The sequence below is a fragment of the Ranitomeya variabilis genome, chromosome 2 (assembly GCF_051348905.1).
Source record: "Ranitomeya variabilis isolate aRanVar5 chromosome 2, aRanVar5.hap1, whole genome shotgun sequence".
Lineage (NCBI taxonomy): Eukaryota > Metazoa > Chordata > Amphibia > Anura > Dendrobatidae > Ranitomeya > Ranitomeya variabilis.
This window is the reverse complement of record NC_135233.1, coordinates 209460423-209480915: the sequence shown is the minus strand read 5'-3', so window position 1 is coordinate 209480915 and position 20493 is coordinate 209460423. Positions and strand designations below refer to the sequence as shown.

Here is a 20493-nt window from a genome sequence, read left to right as displayed (position 1 = left end):
TACCAGTTCTCGGAATGCTGGGTTATGTATAACCCCACCCACACCATTGATTGGCTGCTTTCTGTACATTGTGCATAGGTGGAATCAGTGGGCGGGGTACACAGCAGTTGACTAGGAGGCACAAGGCACCTAGTCCTGTAGTAATAATATCATATTTTATTGAAACAGGAACACACATCCCAGTAAGTGACACGTCGCTGGAATCAGGAGCTCTGCCCCTATATCATGTTGCGCTCAGATAATATTGTAAAAACCTGCTGACAGATTCCCTTTAAGACATCCTTTTTTCATTTTTTGTCAATTTTTGCCCCATCTTTTCAGCAAAAATTGCTGCAGTCAGATGTTTTCTCAAAGTCAGGGACATATTAATTGAAATAAATACACTGTTTTTATCATTTACTTGTTTTCTTACTTTATTTTGTTATGTATAGGTTTTGTTTTTTTCAAAGTTTGTATGATTTCTCTTATAGACATCCTTTTTATTCTCTTGTTTTTTGTTGCATTTTTGATGGCACAAATCATGTAAATGAGAGGAATCCTAGAATCACATTACCTATGAAACACAATGTTAAAATGTCAGATAATAGGATCCCTGATCTTATCTCATCTTCTTTTTCCCTGTTGTATTGGAGAAAGTCACTACAAGATTACTTCTTCATATCTTTAACAGCAACTCGTTGTCTCGTTGCATCTCGCTGGATGCTGACTTCCCCTCTATTTTTTATTTATACACTGGGATCCAAGAAGTAACATTTCTCCTTATGGAGAGTGACATGTCTGACATGCCAGTGTAAGGAGACTTATAGGCCATGCAATGCTTCTCTGGGGAATTAAATATGAAAATTGCCTCTTCAGAGAAGAAGAAAACTAGAGCTCTAGTGCCACCTATTGGAAGTAGAAATCCTAAAAGTCAATATCGACCCTTTAACAAGTCTTGCCACATGACTTGGGGTAAAAGCCAAACCAGAATCTCTATTTGCAGACACTGTGTTTTGGGGCGCTGCCCCTCATCAGTGCAAAGTGTGAGATCTGGTTTGTCATACATCTATATAGCATCCGGCATCATTAACATCCAAATGACTTCCTCCTGATGAACCGTGAGAACGGGGAAACGCGTCGGGCGACACCAACACACCTTAAGTTGTTATTATTGCTATTATCTACCAGGAAAGTCTCTTTATTGATTTGTGGCCCTGAATGGACTTTGTTTTGTTATGGAATTGACTATTTGTCCAGGATGGGTCTGGAACTATGACAGTCATTCGTGGACTGAATACTGGTTGATATTTTGAGTTATTATATGTGCAACTTATACAGTGTGTTGGGATTATTATCATGCTATTTGGGGGTGCCTGTTAAGGCTAAGAAGGTGATTGATTGGTTTATTTATTTATTTATTTATTTTGATTTTTTCTTAGTCTATGTTCACATTTGCGGTCGGCGCCGCAGCGTCGGGCGCCGCAGCGTCGCCGCATGCGTCATGCGCCCCTATATTTAACATGGGGGCGCATGGACATGCGTCGCACTTGCGTTTTGCGCCGCATGCGTCCCTGCGGCGCCCGCGTCCGGGCGTAGAGGACGCAGCAAGTTGCATTTTTGGTGCGTCCAAAATCAATCAAAAAAAGGACGCATGCGGCGCAAAACGCAGCGTTGTGCATGCGTTTTGCTGCGTTTTTGTTTGCGTTGTGCGTTGCGGCACCGACGCTGCGGCGCACAACGCAAATGTGAACGTAGCCTTACTTCACCACTGCTTTATACTATATTGTTTTCCCACCTATATTGAGAGGGATATTGTAGGGAAGACAGGGATAGCCTGCGTTGAGTGGGGGCGCCAAAAAATTGTTTCTTAGGGTGCCAACCTCCACAGTAAGGCAGGTATGAGCAGTAGGCTTTATCTAGGACCTTAATAGGTGATTTAATGGTGATATTTTTCTACATCATATATGGTATCTAACCAAGTTTTTTACTGGGTCTGGGTTTTATATTGAAATAATTAAAAGTGAAGTTTTAAAGTGATTACATGTACGCACACTGAGATCTGGTTTGGCAAGGTGAAAGGCTTCTGACAGGGATCCAAGGGGCAGTGGTTCTCCTTGTGAAGAGATACATTCCAAGACTGGCATGCCAATGTGAGGAGTCTTTTAAGTCTTGCAATGCTCCTCTGGGAAATTAAATATGCAAATGATTTGTTCAGATAGGAAGAGACCTAGAACTCTAAAGGCTGAGTCACACATTATGATATCGTTAACGATATCGTTGCAACGTCACGCTTTTGGTGACATAGCAATGATCCCGCTAACGATCTCATTATGTGTGACAGCGACCAACGATCAGGCCCCTGCTGGGAGATCGTTGGTCGATGGGAATGATCAGGACCTTTTTTTGGTCGCTGATCACCCGCTGTCATCGCTGGATCGGCGTGTGTGACGCCGATCCAGCGATGTGTTCACTTGTAACCAGGGTAAATATCGGGTTACTAAGCGCAGGGCCGCGCTTAGTAACCCGATATTTACCCTGGTTACCATTGTAAAAGTTTAAAAAAAAAACAGTACATACTCACATTCTGATGTCTGTCACGTCCCCCGGCGTCCACAGGGTTAAAACTGCTTTCGGCAGGAGCGCTGCTAATATGCACGCGCTGCTGCCGAGAGCTTCCCTGCACTGACTGTCAGCGCCGGCCGTAAAGCAGAGCACAACGGTGACGTCACCGCTGTTACTGCCAGCGCTGAGACATTCCGTGCAGGGAAGCTCTCGGCAGCAGCGCGTGCATATTAGCAGCGCTCCTGCCGAAAGCAGTTTTAACCCTGTGGACGCCGGGGGACGTGACAGACATCAGAATGTGAGTATGTAGTGATTTTTTTTTAACTTTTACAGTGGTAACCAGGGTAAATATCGGGTTACTAAGCGCGGCCCTGCACTTAGTAACCCGATGTTTACCCTGGTTACCCGGGTGCTGCAGGGGGACTTCGGCATCGTTGAAGACAGTTTCAACGATGCCGAAGTCGTTCCCCTGATCGTTGGTCGCTGGAGAGAGCGGTCTGTGTGACAGCTCCCCAGCGACCACACAACGACTTACCAACGATCACGGCCAGGTCGTATCGCTGGTCGTGACCGTTGGTAAGTCGTTTAGTGTAACGGTACCTTAATGCTACCTATTGGAAGTAGAAATCCTAAAAGTCAATATTGACCCTTTAATGAGCCTTGTCAAATCACTTGGGAAAAAGCATTTAATTTCCCAAAGGAGCATTGCAAGGCTTAAAAGCCTTCTCACATTGGCATGCCAGTCTTGGCATGTCACTCTCCAAAAGGAGAAACCTTACCCCTTGGATCCGGGTCAGAAGCCTCTCACCCAGCCAAATCTCACACTTTGTACCCTGAAACACCGTGTCTGCAAACTGAGTTTCTGGTTTGGCTTTTATCCCAAGTCATGTGACAAGGCTCGTTAAAGGGTCGACATTGACTTTAAGGATTGCTACTTCCAATTGGTGGAACTAGAGTTGAAGTTCTCTTCTTCGTTGAAGAGGCAATTTGTCGATTTATACACTAAAATTTAAGGTTTCAAAACTAAGGGATACCACTTGGCTTTACATGATAATATATTTAATAAGATCTCGAATCTCTGGAATATATTTTCGACTAACCGGGATATATAAAGTCTATATTACTCTACTTCTACCTCCCCTTCTCTCCTTTTGGTTTCCCTGGTCTAAGTGTTTTTGTTTTTTTGCGTTGGTTTCTTTTCTATTCTGTTTGCTTTCACTGGTTACTGGTCTAACATCATATCCCTATTTCATGGTGGCAACCTTCAAGTTCTTCATCGTGTTCATTTATTACTGTGATCATCAACATCATTTGTATGTAATTGTTGTTTTGAATGTGACAGATGTAGGTGTGGACCCATTGCACCACTGGCCGGGCTTACCCTGGAGGGACGTGACTAAGTGACCAGTTCACTAGTAGATGGGGGGGGGGGGGGATAGGCTTGAGCCATTGGGGTAGACACCAGGTGCCACTCCAGGGAACTGACCGGATCTTCAGCAACTGACTTGCGGGTTAGAGGCACAAATAGGAAGCTCCATGGTGGAAAACAGAGACAAGATCAGACAGTCCAAGGTTGGGGGCAATGAGCACAGGTTCAAAATGCTGAGCCTTGGTCAGGAGCAGAGAGGTAAGCTGGAATGAGTAAACAAGCTGGGTCGGTAATGAGACAAACAATACAGCACCTTGGCAGGAGTCTAGAGAGAGACTGAAACTAGAACCAAAGCTCAGACAGGGTGTGGAGGGAGGAGCAGCCTAAGATATCCCCTTTTGGCAGCGGATAGGCCAGGATAACTAAGCTTTGCAGGACACAGCAGGATAAAATCCTGCTCTGGGGATCTGGAGATGTTTCAGCTAGGCTGGAATTGGGCAGGATAGTCTTGGCGAAGGTTATCCTGGAAATACAGTTGATTCCTTCTGCTCAGTCAATGTTCCCCAACTCTAAGGACTGTTTTTTCTAGCAGGGCAGTGCGCCATGCCACACAGCTAGGTCAATCAAGGTGTGGATGAAGGACCACCACATCAAATCCCTGTCATGGCCAGCCCAATCTCCAGACCTGAACCCCATTGAAAACCTCTGGAATGTAATCAAGAGGATGATGGATAGTCACAAGCCATCAAACAAAGAAGAACTGCTTAAATGTCTGTACCGGGAGTGGCATAAGGTCACCCAAAAGCAGTGTGAAAGACTGGTGGAAAGCATGCCAAGACGCATGAAAGCTGTGATTAAAAATCATGGTCATTCCACAAAATATTGATTTCTGAACTCTTCCTGAGTTAAAACATTAGTATTGTTGTTTCTAAAATGATTATGAACTTGTTTTTTTATTTTTTGCATTATTTGAGGTCTGCAAGCAATGCATTTTTTTGTTATTTTGACAATTTCTCATTTTCAGAAAATTAATACAAAATGTATTGCTTGGAACTTCGGAGACATGTTGTCAGTAGTTTATAGAATAAAAGAACAATTTACATTTTATTCAAATATATACCTATGAAGAGAAAAATCCGACAAACTAAAAGGTTTGCAGTGGTCTCTTAATTTTTGCCAGAGCTGTGTGTATATGTATATACAGGGTGGACCATGTATATGGATACACCTAAATAAAATGGGAATGGTTGGTGATATCATCTTCCTGTTTGTGGCAATTTAGTATATCGGAGGGGGAAAAACTTTTCAAGATGAATGGTGAACATGGCGGCCATTTTGAAGTCGGCCATTTTGGATCCAACTTTATTTTTTCAATGGGAAGAGGATCATGTGACACATCAAACTTATTGAGAATTTCACAAGAAAAACAGTGGTGTGTTGGGTTTTAACGTAAATTTATTCTTTCATGAGTTGTTTTTTACAAGTTTATGACTACTGATTAAATGTGTTCAAAGTGCTGCCCATTGTGTTGGATTGACAATGCAACTCTCCTCTCCCACTTTTGACACACTGATAGCAACACCACAGAAGAAAATGCTAGCATAAGCTTCCAGTATCCATTGTTTCAGATGCTACACATCTCGTATCTTCACACCATAGACAATTGCCTTCAGATGACCCCAAAGATAAAAGTCTAAGGGGGTCAGATCGGGAGACCTTGGTGGCCATTCAACTGGGCCACAATGACCAATCCAGTTTCCAGGAAACTGTTCATGTAGGAATACTCGGACCTGACACCCATAATGTGGTGGGGCAATTGTCTATGGTGTGAAGATACGAGATGTGTAGCATCTGAAACAACGGATACTGGAAGCCTGTGCTAGCATTTCTTCTGCGGTGTTGCTGTCAGTGTGTCAAGAGTGGGAGAAGAGGGTTGCATTGACAATCCAACACAATGGGCAACACTTTACACACATTTTATAAGTGGTCATAAACTTGTAAATAACTCATGAAAAAATAAAGTTACATTAAAACCAAGAACACCGTTGTTATTTTGTGAAATTCTCAATAAGTTTGATGTGTCACATGACCCTCTTCCCATTGAAAAAAATAAAGTTGGATCCAAAATGGCCAACTTCAAAATGGCCACCATGGTCCCCACCCATCTTGAAAAGTTTTCTCCCTCCCATATACTAATGTGCCACAAACAGGAAGATGATATCGCCAACCATTCCTATTTTATTTAGGTGTATACATATAAATGGCCCACCCAGTATATATCGCAAATATGGATTTGCAACCAGAAAAGAGAGGTACTAAAACATGTTAAATACATTAGAAAATGCATATAAAATGCTCTTATTTTTACAAGCATTTTTTGATCCAGAGGATTAAAAAGATGCGGAAAATGGTTTGTAATGGTGGCCTGATTCAAGGTGACAAAGAGAGGACATCAAGACAAGCGATAATTGTAATAGCTCTCCTTACCCTCCACCTTCCCGAGAGTCAGAAATAGAAATTCCAACTGGTGTGCTCTTCAGATGAGCTCATGTATTTCTGTATACATTTTTTTTTCTTGTACTTTCCTGTGATACAGTGAAGAGCAATTGCCTTGTGTAGATAGGCAGATTGTGTTAAAGAGACATACCCGATGTGCAGACAAGAATCTGGTGGGCTGCCAGTCGACGTAAGATGTGTGCCACGCTCTGCATGGTTCATCAGAAAGAACAAGCTGCATTATTTTAACTCAAACTGTGCTCAGCGGAAGGCAAGACCTTGTAACTGGAAGCTTCCCAACTCCGCAGACGCAGCTCCTTCTATTTTGAGCGCATGATCATACACACATAAACTGTTTGCTTAATTTGTCATTTCACTGATCTAACACAGATACAATGAGTATAATACGACGAGGCTCTCACCCTGTCCCACTGAGCTGTCCAACCCGGTCAAACCATGTGCGTGCTACAAATGTAATGTACGAGATCAGACCAGATATTCTCCAACTCACAGACCTATAGGAATTCACTAACTTGGACCTTTCTATATTGGATGCTAATAGGTAGATGTACATGTAGTCGAAAATGGGGCAATCAATTTTGTGGAAGGATACAGGCATCAATTTTTGCAGTTTTGGAGCTATCGACTAAAAGAACCTAAAACGCCTCCTATTGATTACAATTGGTAATCTTTTTGGTCATTCATACAGCCGCAGATTTTAGGCTTTGACAACGAGACTCGTTACTTACTGAAGTGACCTTTCACGTCATATTGAATGGGGCTGATTTGTCTACCTCTGATTATCTCTCCTACAAATATATTTTGGGTTTTACTGTCCTTAAAACCCCAATGTGAACATACCTTACAATGGGCGAGCTTCAATACGACAGGCACACCGGGTCAGACAAGGATTACTCTATAGAACAGTTATTGAGTAATAGGCAAAGTAACTCACACCAACCAAACCAGAGACCCATGGGTAGACAGCACTGTTTTGGGCTACTTGCCCCTAATTGGGTACTGATTGGCTGAATGAGATACCAACGATGCAGCTAAGGGGCAATACAGACCCAAACTGAAGATGCCCAACTCGGTATGGAAATCTATTTTCAAAGCATTCCTTTATTGGAAAGAAAATGCTTATACCAACCAAAGCCGAGACCCATCTGAAGACAACGGGGCCAGTTCCACAAGACGCCACGCTACGCCAGTCTTGCTGTAGTACAAGATGCCAAATTCAGTATGAAGCACCATCCGCTTAATGAATTTGGCTCTTCTTCCGAATGGTATGTGTCTCCATGCACCAGAAATGTTACTCCAGTCGGGGATTGGAGTAACATTTCTGTCATACAAAACACTGGCATTTTTAATAAATTGATTGGACAGTTGCCACACTCCTACCCAGAACCCAAGGGAAAAACAAAAAGAGCAAATGGCTTGTAGTAAGTAAGTGAATAAACAGTAATAGTACATGTAAAAATATGGGGTTAACTAACTAACATTAGTTTACACTGTTTTGATAAAGTTTTAAAGCCATCCCATCGCGGAAATGTCTACCCCAATCAGGACTTCACCTAATTCTTGTAGTTCACGCTCCTACCCAGCTCTGATCATTTCGACAGTGCTGATTCAAACCGGCCTGAAAACGGCAAAAGTTCTTGTACAACTTCATGCGTAAAAGCTCTGATGAATCGACTCCAAGGTCCTCTGACTTGGCAGGTATGAGCTGCTTTGCCTATATTTGGGGCTATGCCTTAAAAATGAGACAGTTTGTGGGGGTAAAAAAAAAATAGCTGATGCCGCATATGTAGATTCCTCAGATCCATCATGGCACCTGTAATTTTATAATCTGTGATATCAGTGTGATCAGAACCTTATGGACTGATATAGAAGTTACTAAACGCGTGCTGCAAAGTAGGAGTGTTTTGGAAAAAATAATTTTTACTTTTTATACTTTGCACTGAGGAGGGGCAACACCCCTAAACATGTTTCTGCAAATTGAGATTGTGGTTTGACTTTTTTCCCAAGTCATGCAGCAAGGCTTGTTGAGATATAGGATTGCTACTTTAAAAAGGTGGCGTGAGTTCAAGTCTTCTTCCTCGCTAAAGAGGCAATTTTCATAGTTAATTTCTCAGATGAGCATTGCATGGCCTATAAGTCTCCTTACACTGCCATGTCAGGTATGTCACTCTCCACAAGAAGAAACATTACCCTTTATTTTTGTAAGTTACATGGAAAAGAGTATTTTGAGTATTTGTCCATTATGCACACTTTTTTTGAGCTGTCACAGAGTTGCTTTATATTATTGTTATTGCTGTCATCAGTTTTCGTGCTAAAATGTTCCTTTTCTTGCAGCTGACTGCCTGCATCCATGGATCATCTGCTATGTTATTCCCAATGTACTGGCAACATGTTTACATCCCCGTTCTTCCTCCACACCTGTTGGACTACTGCTGGTGAGTCTGCAGTTCTAGAGATCCCAGGTCTACAAAGGTTTTTCAGGGTCATAACTTTTGCAGCCATGTTGTCAGGGTACAGGAATGTGTTTTTGCAAGTCACCGGATTTCACAATTTAGACTGCATACATTATTAACGGGGGGCGTCTACTAATTGGACAACCCCTTTTTAAGTAAAATAGACCTCCATGTAAAATAAACATGAAACATACTCACCTTCCGCATCGGCGCCGGGTCTAATGGGGCTGTCGAGACATTGTTATACCATGTTAGCCTTGCAACCAATCAGCAGTCGCTATTGCGCTGGTGCACTGTCAATTCCTTTGGATGAACTGCGGACAAGTGGGAGAAGTGAGAGTGTAGCGGCCCGATAGTAGCCGCTGATTGGCAGCAGGGCTCACATAGCATAATAATGTCACACTAGTCCCGGGACACCGGAGCGGGTGGTGAGTATACGTCATCTTTATTATTTAAGGGGGACTACTCAATTTAAAAAAAGGGGTTGACATTTCCTTTAAATAGAACTGTATGACCTGTTGAAACTGGTGTATTTATTGAGAATATAAGACTGCCTTTATAGTCCTGATATGAAGATGGGAATGAAGAGTTATGGAATGAAATAGCTCACAAGTCCACATGTATTTAATCTCCTCTTATCGATCCTGACTGACAGCTGCAACATGGAGGAGGTACACTGAGGAGCTGTCAATCAGACAAGGTGGGTTTAGATTGATTTAAACTTTCATACAGCCACTGGGACATGGATTATTGCAGTAAATTTACCAGCCTCATCTGATCTAAGATATCTATTTATTAATACATGCAGTTTACATTGTGAAATCTGGTGAATGATCTGCTTTAAGGAGGGATTTGGAATGTTGGAAAACGTCATGGGAATTCAGAGGACAGGCTCGGAGTCCGGGTCAATTCATGAACTTTTGCTGCTGCTGTCGGGACTTAACAGTTGATAAGCTATCCTTCAATATGAGATCGGTGGGGGGCCGAAACCCGGGACTCATGCAGCGGCTGGATATAAGCAATGGATGGGGCGGGAGTTCTGTTGTTTCAAGCAAGTGGTAGGTAAACTACAGCTACTGTATTCCAACCCCATACAACGCCTACCTCCTACCAGTGCGGGAGCAGATTTCTGCTGATTGGTGGGGGTGACGGATGTGGGACCGCCACCAATTTTACATTCATGACCTATTTATATTATCAAGTGATAATCCCCTACAAACACAGTTAATTTACATATCCAATGTTAATTTTCTACATCGCCCGGAAGAAAAAGTTATTCTTCACAAGTACAGTAATACATAGTACATTAATCCACAGAGGGCAGAAAAAAAAACATTCTGAGGCCAAATGAAATATTAACAATTAAAAATTTGCACAAATTCTTCTATATAAAACTGGAAACCGATGCTCACCCCTTCATTCCCCCTTGCCAATTTAGGGCTGTAGCCCCGGTATTGTTCTTCAGTATCAACTTATATCATTCACGACACCCCTGCGACCAATCAGTGACCTTGGTGTGCCATCTATGCATATAGATGATTGGCTGCAGCAGTCACCAAAATAATGTATAGCACATGATCGCTGCATAGCCTGGTCTTTTCTGTAGTAATATATGGTGCGAAACCTGGACGATAAAGAAACAAGACAGGAAGAATCGATGCCTCGAAATGTGCTTCAGAAGGATGTTATCAATTCCATGGATGGCATGAGAAAGAAACCAATCATTTTAGAACAAATCAGGCCAGACATGTCACTCGAAGCAAGGGTCACCAAGCTACAACTTTCCGACTTTGGACACATCATGCGAAGAGAGAGCAATCAATGTTGAAGGACATTATGGTGGGAAGAATAGAAGAAACATGGTGAAGACCAGCAACCCAATGGCTTGATACTATCAATATGACAGCGGAGAAGACCCTGGTGGACCTATCTAGGCTGGCACAAGATTGATCTTCCTACAGAGCAGAGCGTTCATCCATCAAGTTGCCATGGCTGGAGATGGCGCTGAAGACTGTTAATAATATCACATGATCAATGCAGGAAGTAGAGACCGACTAGGACCACCGGCGCAGTTTTAGACTACCAATGTTTGGCAAATTCTGTGGACAATACTCGCAATATAAATTGACCGGCACTGCAGATTTGATATCCGCAGCTTGTCAAATGGTAAGATATCAAGACTTATTCCCAACTTTTTTATGCAACGAATTCCGCAACGGTGTTTATCGCTGCCAATTTTCATTGCGGCATTTCAGTAAACGTTGATGTAAAGTTGTAGGAACCTTGGTACAGCAGGCAGATGCAAAGATGTGGACAAAGAGGATTTTAATTGCGGGCGCTTTTAATGAGTTTAATTGCTGTGTAAAGTAGCATCAACACGGCGGAGAGAAGACACGTAAGTCAAACAGACGCTCCAGGATTCCTTGAGCCTGTAGCTCCTTATCCTCCAGTGAGAGAGTCCGCCGTGCGCTCAGTCCTCCGCGAGCTGATGCCTCATCACATTTTATAATTAAGTTACTAAGGAAGCCGCACTGTGGGAGACATGGAAAACAGTGGACGCTTCTCCCACTGCTCTGTTTGTGCTTTTAACTTTTACACTAATGATGCTGCATAAGAAAAAATGCTTGCTTGGAAACCCAGATGCTGTTTTTTTTTTTTCTTCATTTTTACATTAACTCCTTTGTGGATTCTCTGTATGTTGCTTTTAAGTAAAAATAAAAAAAACTTTACAATTCTACCAGAATTCCTGTTTAAATTTTGATTCATGTTGTCTCCAGACTTTTTTATATTAAGAGAAAGTTGCTAATTAAAACTTTTATTAAAATATGAATAGCATTGGAAATGTCACTTTCTATGGTATTTTACTTCGTAGGTAAGAATGAGGATGGGAGGAACGGGAACTTGGGATTTTTAAGGGATTGCACGTTACACCCCTTACTTATCAAAATCAGATAACCATGCCAAAGAATATTGTGGCAAAATATGTGTCTTTGGCCAATCAACGTGAGACACCGACCGATTGTGCCACTTTACGTGATTCTGCGTTTTCGTCTTCTTCCCCTTCTTTCAAAAGCCTAACTTTTTTATTTTTTCTGACCACATAAACATATTAGGACTTGTTTTTTTTGTGTAACCAGTTGTACTTTTGAATGACAAGTCATTTTACCACATAGTGTACAACAAAATGGGACAAAAATTAAAAGAGGGGAGAAATTGTTGAAAAAAACCTTGCATTTCTGTCATTGTTTTTTGGGAATTGTTTTTGCGGTGTACATTTTGTGGTAAAAGTGACCTCGTAATATGATTTAGCTCATCAGTATGATTACGGCGATACCCTACATCTCCAGTTTATTTTTATTATTATTTTAGTGGTGAAAAAAAATCAGATGGTTATAAAGGAAAATTTAAGGGGTTGTTTTGCTATTTTTCAAGTCCCATAACGTTTTTATTTTTCTATTAAAGGAGCTGTATGAGGCCTTATCTTTTGTGGACGAAAAAATGTTTTTATTGATACCATTTTGGGATAGGTGTGACTTTTTGATCGCTTGTTACAGCCTTTTTTTGTGGTATTGCAGCGACCAGAAAAACATAATTTTGACATTCTAGTGTTTTTTTTTGGCTTACAGTGTTTACTGTGTGTTGGGCTAATCATTTTTATATTTTGATATAGACTTTTCTGAACTTGGCGATTCCACGTGTGTTTTTATTATCTTTATTTTTCATGGGTCAAAAAGGGGGGTAATTTGCATTTGCAAGTCCGGCTATTACACAGCCATCACCTGCCAAGTATGGGATGGGCGAACCTGCTCCAATCACCCGCTTCTGACTTGCACAGTATATATATGACACATATCGTGAAGGAGTTAAGTCATCTGTTTTCTTTTAGGTATGTTTTACTATATTATTTAATACTGTATTCCTTTTGGATTTGTCCATTTTATATAAGATAAGTTGTCTTGTTTTTTTACTTTATTAAGCAATTTAATCTACTGTATATACTCAAGTATAAGCCGACCCCCCTAATTTTGCCACAAAAAACTGGGAAAACTTAATGACTCGAGTATAAGCCTAGGGTGGGAAATGCAGCAGCTACCGGTAAATGTCAAAAGTAAAAATAGATACCAATAAAAGTAAAATTAATTGAGACATCAGTAGGTTAAGTATTTCTGAATATCCATATTGAATCAGGAGCCCCATATAATGCTCCATACAAAATACGCCCCATGTAAAGCTCCATACAAAATACACCCCATATAATGCTCCATACAGTTCATGATGGCCCCATAAGATGCTCCATATTAAAATATGCCCCATATAATCCTGCATAAAGGTTAATAATGTCCCCATAAGATGCTTCATAGACACATTTGCCCAATATAATGCTGCACAAATGTTGATTATGGCCCCATAAGATGCTCCATAAAGATATTTGCCCCATATAGTGCTGCAAAAACGTTGATTATGGCCCCATACAGACACTTGCCCCATATAGTGCTGCACAAACGTTATGGCCCCATAAGATGCCCCATACAGACACTTGCCCCATATAGTGCTGCACAAACGTTATGGCCCCATATTGTGCTGCACAAATGTTATGGCCCCATATAGTGCTGCACAAACGTTATGGCCCCATATAGTGCTGCTCAAACGTTATGGCCCCCATATAGTGCTGCACAGACGTTATGGCCCCATATAGTGCTGCACAAACGTTATGGCCCCATATAGTGCGGCACAAACGTTATGGCCCCATATAGTGCTGCACAAACGTTATGGCCCCCATATAGTGCTGCACAAACGTTATGGCCCCCATATAGTGCTGCACAAACGTTATGGCCCCCATATAGTGCTGCACAAACGTTATCACACCCATATAGTGCTGCACAAACGTTATGACCCCCATATAGTGCTTCACATACGTTATGGCCCCATAGATGCTCCATACAGGCAATTGCCCCATTTGCTGTTGCTGTGATAAAAAAATAAAAAATCACATACTCACCTCTCCGTCGCTCAGGTCCCCGGCACTTTCAATTTATTCAGTCGTCATGACAGCACTAACGAGAGAGGGGATCCGCCCTTCAGGGACAGGAAGCCTACAGAGATAAAAGGGCGGCACCTCTCTCCCGCATCAGTTGGTTTCCTGTCCCTGACAGGGGACCCTGCAGAGGCCTTTGGAAGAAAGGCGAAGAAATTTTGACCCAGGTCCGACTCACCGATCCTGGAGGCGGGATGGCCCCTTCCCCGGTGTTGATCGCGACGCTGGAAGTGCCGCACCACAGAGGGCTGTGGGGGTAGGCAACAGCACGGCAGGAGCAGCCTTCAGGGGGAGTGATGTCTCCAGGGGTGTCCCATCGCCAGGTACGCGTGAGTATACTGTGGGAGGCCCTCCATTCCCTGGCGTCCCCTCTCACCGGCGTTCTAAACGGTACTCACATCGCAGCAGCGGTACTCTTACGGCCGGCACTACACTGGAGCGTCCCCTCTCATCGGCGTCTAAACAACACACACAGCGCGGCAGCGGTACTCTTACTGCCGGCACTGCGCTGGAGCGTTCCCTCTTCACCGGCATCCTAAGCAGCACGAGCGCTGCGTTCAGCGTCCAGGAAGCGTCGCACCGGAGGTGACGCGCATAGGGGGCGGGGCTTAATTCGGCAGCAGGCAATGACGCTCGGCGCATGCGCAGTGCGTCGCGCTGGGGAAAACATGGCGGCGCCCGTCGGTCTCTTTTGTATAGTCGGCGTGCGGGGATTTTTCGGATATTTCTGGCGGCGCTGCTTCCAGACGAGGATCGTGGTGCCATTGGCGGGGGTCTTGGAAGGGGAGGGGCCTCCCACACACCAGATTGTACCAGGCAGTTCACCGGAATTGGCCGGCTGTCCCCCATCAGGGGGAGGTACCTTTAGGGGGCCGGCTATTTAAAGGGAACCTGTCACCTGAATTTGGCGGGACCAGTTTTGGGTCATATGGGCGGGGTTTTCGGGTGTTTGATTCACCCTTTTCTTACCCGCTGGCTGCATGCTGGCCGCAATATTGGATTGAAGTTCATTCTCTGTCCTCCGGAGTACACGCCTTCGCAAGGCAAGATTGCCTTGCCCAGGCGTGTACTCCGGAGGACAGAGAATGAACTTCAATTCAATATTGCGGCCAGCATGCAGCCAGCGGGTAAGGAAAGGGTGAATCAAACACCCGAAAACCCCGCCCATATGACCCAAAACTGGTCCCGCCAAATTCAGGTGACAGGTTCCCTTTAAGGATTCAATGATGGCTGCTTCATGCTTCATGTCCATTGTTACAATGGAGTCTCAGGAGCAGGACCAGTTGCCTTCTGCGCAGCAGTGTTTTACCCTGGAGAAGCCCCATGCAGCGAACACCCAGCGACGTTCTAGTGGCAGTAGTCGTCCTGGAGGTAAAGCTGATCAATCTGATAAAGCCGGAAAGTCCTCGAGCCGGATGGATATTGCTTCGGTGGAGAGGGTCCCCCCGCAATCTTCGGTACCACTTGGACACTGTAGGGGTAAGTGATCATCGTGAAAGTTCACTTAGTGATTGGTGTCCCTCCTTATTCCCTCTTTTTACATCAGGGAAAAAAGCGGTCCTCTAAATCCAAGCACAAGGAATGTGCAGAATGTGGTATTCCTCTCCCTGACGAATACGTTAAGAGACTATGTGGTCCGTGTATCCAGCGTCTAATAGCGGAAGAAACACCAGATTTCGCTTCTAGTCTAAGACAGATTGTTAGACAGGAGATTAGAAGCTCTACAAGATCTCAATCTCATAGGGGGTCTAAAATAACAGACCCTGGATCCCCAAGTTCACATGAGGATAGTGACTTAGGAGATCTGAAGTCGGAAGTCTCTCTCTCGTCAGTATCCTCCTCGGGTTCTGAATACGAACATTCTTGTTTTTCTTTTGACCGCATAGACCGCCTAGTTAAAGCGGTAAATAATACAATTGGGATTGAGCAGACGACACCAGAGAGATCCATGCAGGATGTCATGTTCCGAGGTCTGGACCGTAAATCCCGCCGATGCTTTCCGGTAGTGGAGAAAGTTAGCGCCCTAATTTCCAGAGAATGGAAAAAACCGGAAAGAAAAGGTTCTCTTCCTCCATCCTTCAAACGGAAGTATCCGTTCGAGGAGTCTGCTTCGGCCACGTGGGATAAAGCCCCGAAGCTTGATGCGGCTGTTGCCAAGGCTTCAAAAAAGTCCTCTCTACCGTTTGAGGATCTTGGTACTTTAAAGGATCCACTGGACAGGAGGGCAGATGTGTTTCTCAAAAGAGCCTGGGAAACTTCAGCAGGGGCTCTCAGACCATCAATCGCTGCCACCTGCACGGCACGGTCTATGATGGTGTGGTTGGATAGCCTGGAGAGTCAGCTGAAGGACAAAACGCCGAGAGATGAAATATTATCTTCCCTCTCTATGATTCAGGGGGCTGCGGCTTACCTTGCTGACGCTTCAGCGGACTCAGTTAAATTGGCGGCTAGGTCGGCCGCGCTCTCTAATTCAGCCCGTAGAGCAATCTGGCTGAAATGTTGGCAAGGAGACATGCAGGCCAGATCCAAATTGTGCAACATCCCGTGTGTGGGAGAACACCTATTCGGTCCGGTTCTGGACGAATTATTAGAAAAAGCGGGAGACAGTAAGAAACGGTTTCCCTACCTCGGTAGGTCTTCTTACAGAAGAGGCACTAATAGGAGGTGGTTTGATCGAACAAGACCAAATAGAGAAAGATCCAGATATGATGCCAACAAAAAGAAAGGTAGAGGCTACATGTTTAGCTCCTTTAGAGACAACAGGAAGCCACAATGACTGGCGGACCGGGTAGGAGGCAGGCTTCTAGCCTTCTATCCGGCATGGCGTACTATATCCAATAGCCCGTGGGTCTTGAACATTGTGGAGTCTGGTTTAAAGTTTGACTTTCGATTCACTCCTGACGACAGGTTTCTGGTAACACCATTGCGTTCTTCCTCCACAGAACAGCTGGCGTTAAAGAGTGAGGTCCAGGAACTCCAACAGAAAGGCGTTTTGGTGGAGGTTCCTGAAATACTGAGGGGTAAAGGATTCTATTCTCCCCTCTTCTTGATTAAGAAGCCAGATAACACTTTTCGCACAATTATAAACCTGAAAGGCCTAAATAGTTTTTTGTGGATCCCGTCATTTAAAATGGAGTCGGTCAAGTCTGCAATAAAGTTATTGTTTGGCGGGTGCTTTATGGTCGTCTTGGATCTGAAAGACGCGTATTATCACGTCCCCATACACGTAGATCACCAGTGTTATCTAAGAGTTGCAGTCCTCTTAGGAGAATCAATAAGACACTTCCAATACAGGGCACTCCCCTTTGGTGTTGCGGTGGCCCCTCGGGTATTCACTAAAATAATGGTGGAGGTTATGGCGCATCTTCATGAGCAGGATATTCTCATAGTTCCATATCTCGATGACCTATTAATAATAGGAAACTCCGAATCACACTGCACGTCCCAACTACACAAAGTAATCGCAGCCTTGCAAAGGTTGGGGTGGATAATCAATTTTAAAAAGTCACGGTTGCAGCCTCTAGAGATTCAAGAATTCTTGGGTCTCATATTGGACTCAAGGTTACAAGAATGCCGTCTACCTGACGTTAAGTTGGAAAAGATCCAACGACAGATTCTTGGAGTGATTGCTAATCCAGTTATAACATTGAGGGGAGCAATGTCACTGTTAGGCTCACTCACGTCGTGCATCCCGGCAGTACGATGGGCCCAGTACCACACCAGGGTCCTACAGTGGGAGGTTCTGTACAACACTCGTCGGTTAGAAGGTCACTTGGACAGTTTTCTTTCCTTGTCAATTGCCACTATTCAGTCCTTACGTTGGTGGTTACACGCTCCAAACCTTCGTAAGGGGGTACCCTGGATAAACCACATATCACGAGTATTAACCACAGACGCTAGCCCCACGGGATGGGGGGCGCATATGGGCGAGATGTGGGTCCAGGGGGTTTGGTCACCCTCCGAACAGAGTTTGTCATCTAACCTCAAAGAGTTGTTGGCCGTAGAACGAGCTCTGAGATATTTCCTTATATCCTTACAGGACCATCACGTCAGAATATTCTCAGACAATCAGGTAACGGTAGCTTACGTTAACCACCAAGGGGGAACCCGATCCAGGTCCTTAATGGAGGTATCGGGTCGTATCTTACAGATAGCCGAGAATCATCTACGGTCACTAACATCACTGCACATAAAGGGGAAGCACAACGTTGTAGCCGACTTTCTAAGTCGCAGAAAGCTCGGGCAAGGAGAGTGGGTGCTCAATCAGACCATCTTCGATCAGATCACCCATCGTTGGGGATACCCACAAATAGACCTCTTCGCCAACAAAGAAAACAAAAAATGTCGTCAATTTTGTTCCCTAAATCCCAGAGACAATCCGGTGGCGGTGGACGCTCTCCTGATTCCTTGGCACTTCGAAACAGCCTATGCCTTTCCCCCGTTGAACTTGATCCCGATAGTCCTCAGAAAGATTCGGGAGGACAGAGCTCATGTGATTCTGATAGCGCCATTCTGGCCCAAGAGGCCGTGGTTTCCTTGGTTGAGGAAAATGTCCATTTCTCAACCATGGATTCTCCCAGAACTCCCAGACCTCCTCTCACAGGGTCCGATCTTCCATCCACGAGTGGCCAGTTTACATCTGACGGCGTGGGATTTGAAGGGTCATTATTAAGAAAAAAGGGATTTTCTGAGGGACTTATTAATACCCTATTAAAAAGCAGAAAAAACTCCACTACAAATATTTATGTAAGAATCTGGAGAAAATTCCTTTCAGTCTCAGGATCGGTTATCAGTCAGAAAGCTAGTATTCCAAAGATCTTGGAGTTCCTGCAGAAAGGTCTCGAAATGGGGCTAGCTACAAGCACCCTCAGAGTCCAAGTTTCAGCCTTGGGGGCACTGTATAATTGTGGGTTAGCTAAAAATTATTGGATTGCTCGGTTTATTAAAGCGGCCGCTAGATCAAGACCCATCGTTAAGAATAAACTAGCCCCGTGGGACTTAAACTTAGTCCTCTCAGCGTTAACGGAACCCCCCTTTGAGCCTTTAGAATCTGCATCTATAAAGATCCTGTCCTTAAAAACTGCTCTTTTGATTGCTCTTACGTCTGCTAGGAGAGTTAGTGATTTGCAGGCCCTCTCTAGACTAACTCCATATATGCAGATTAGAGAAGATAGAGTAGTATTAAGAACGGATCCCCTCTATCTCCCAAAAGTAGCATCTAGGTTCCACAGACTCCAGGAGATAAATCTCCCTACCTTTTGTCCTAATCCTAAAAACCCAAAGGAACTCAAACTCCATACATTAGATGTCAAAAGATGCCTTCTTAAATATATTTCTTTAACAGATCCCTGGAAAAAAGACAATTCCCTGTTTATATCCTATCAGGGAGTCAAAAAAGGGTTTAGAGTGTCCAAAAACACCTTGAGTAGATGGATTAGGGAGGCAATTTCTCTGGCTTATTCAGCAGGTGGCCTAGAAGTCCCGGAAGGCGTAAAGGCTCATTCCACTCGTGCCATGGCATCTTCCTGGGCAGAGAGATCGGAGGTGTCAATTGAGGACATATGTAAGGCGGCCACATGGTCATCTCCGTCTACTTTCTTGAATCATTATAGATTAGATCTTGGTAGCTCCAATGATCTCACATTTGGTAGAAGGGTGCTGGAAGCAGTAATCCCACCCTAATACTCTTTTCTCTGTAATTCTCTCGTTAGTGCTGTCATGACGACTGAATAAATACTCAAGCTACTTACCAGGTAGCGGTGTTTTTCAGGAGTCCATGACAGCACTCCTATATTCCCTCCCTTTCTACTGGTATGGTTTTCATCACGATAAGTATATTCTCATGTAGGTTAATTTTCTACAAAATTTAGTCACAAGGTGAAATGTGTTAAGATATTTATGTGTTACTAATCAATGGAGGTCCTCTCATGCTCTGTAATCCAACTGATGCGGGAGAGAGGTGCCGCCCTTTTATCTCTGTAGGTTTCCTGTCCCTGAAGGGCGGATCCCCTCTCTCGTTAGTGCTGTCATGGACTCCTGAAAAACACCGCTACCTGGTAAGTAGCTTGAGTATATTCACCTGCTCCTCGTTCCGGGCGCTGCTTTATCTTCAGCATCTTCTGCTCTGACGCTCAGGCAGAGGGCGCACACTAACCACGTCACCGCTCCCTCTGACCTGAGCGTCACTGCTGAAGATGGAGCGGCGCCAGAACGAGGAGCAGGTGAATATCGCGCAGCGCAGCGCTCCCCCTCCCCATTATACTCACCTGCTCCTGGCGCGGTGCAGTCCCTGCTTCCCCGCAGCTTCTTCCTGTACTGAGCGGTCAACGTTACCGCTCATTACAGTAATGAATATGCAGCTCCACCTCTATGGGAGGTGGAGCGGCATATTCATTACTGTAATGAGCGGTACCATGTGACCGCTCAGTAGAGGAAGAAGCTGCCGGGGAAGCCAGGGACGTGCAGGGACCGCGCCAGGAGCAGGTGAGTATTATTAGACAGCCCCCGCTCCCCCTCCCCTGCCGACCCCTGGGTATGACTCGAGTATAACCGGAGAGGGGGACTTTCAGTCCAAAAAA

The 20493-nt window shown here is 44.2% G+C and overlaps 1 protein-coding gene across 8 annotated transcripts in view; it reads left to right on the top strand.

Annotated features, from left to right (window-relative positions):
• Positions 1–20493, top strand: part of DENND1A (DENN domain containing 1A) — an 851690-nt gene that overhangs the window by 385132 nt on the left and 446065 nt on the right. For all 8 annotated transcript variants that reach the window (XM_077283539.1, XM_077283536.1, XM_077283537.1 and 5 more), the window contains one exon: positions 8762–8862. In XM_077283539.1, the coding sequence (XP_077139654.1) occupies positions 8762–8862 (101 nt within the window). The remainder of the gene's footprint in view (positions 1–8761; positions 8863–20493) is intronic.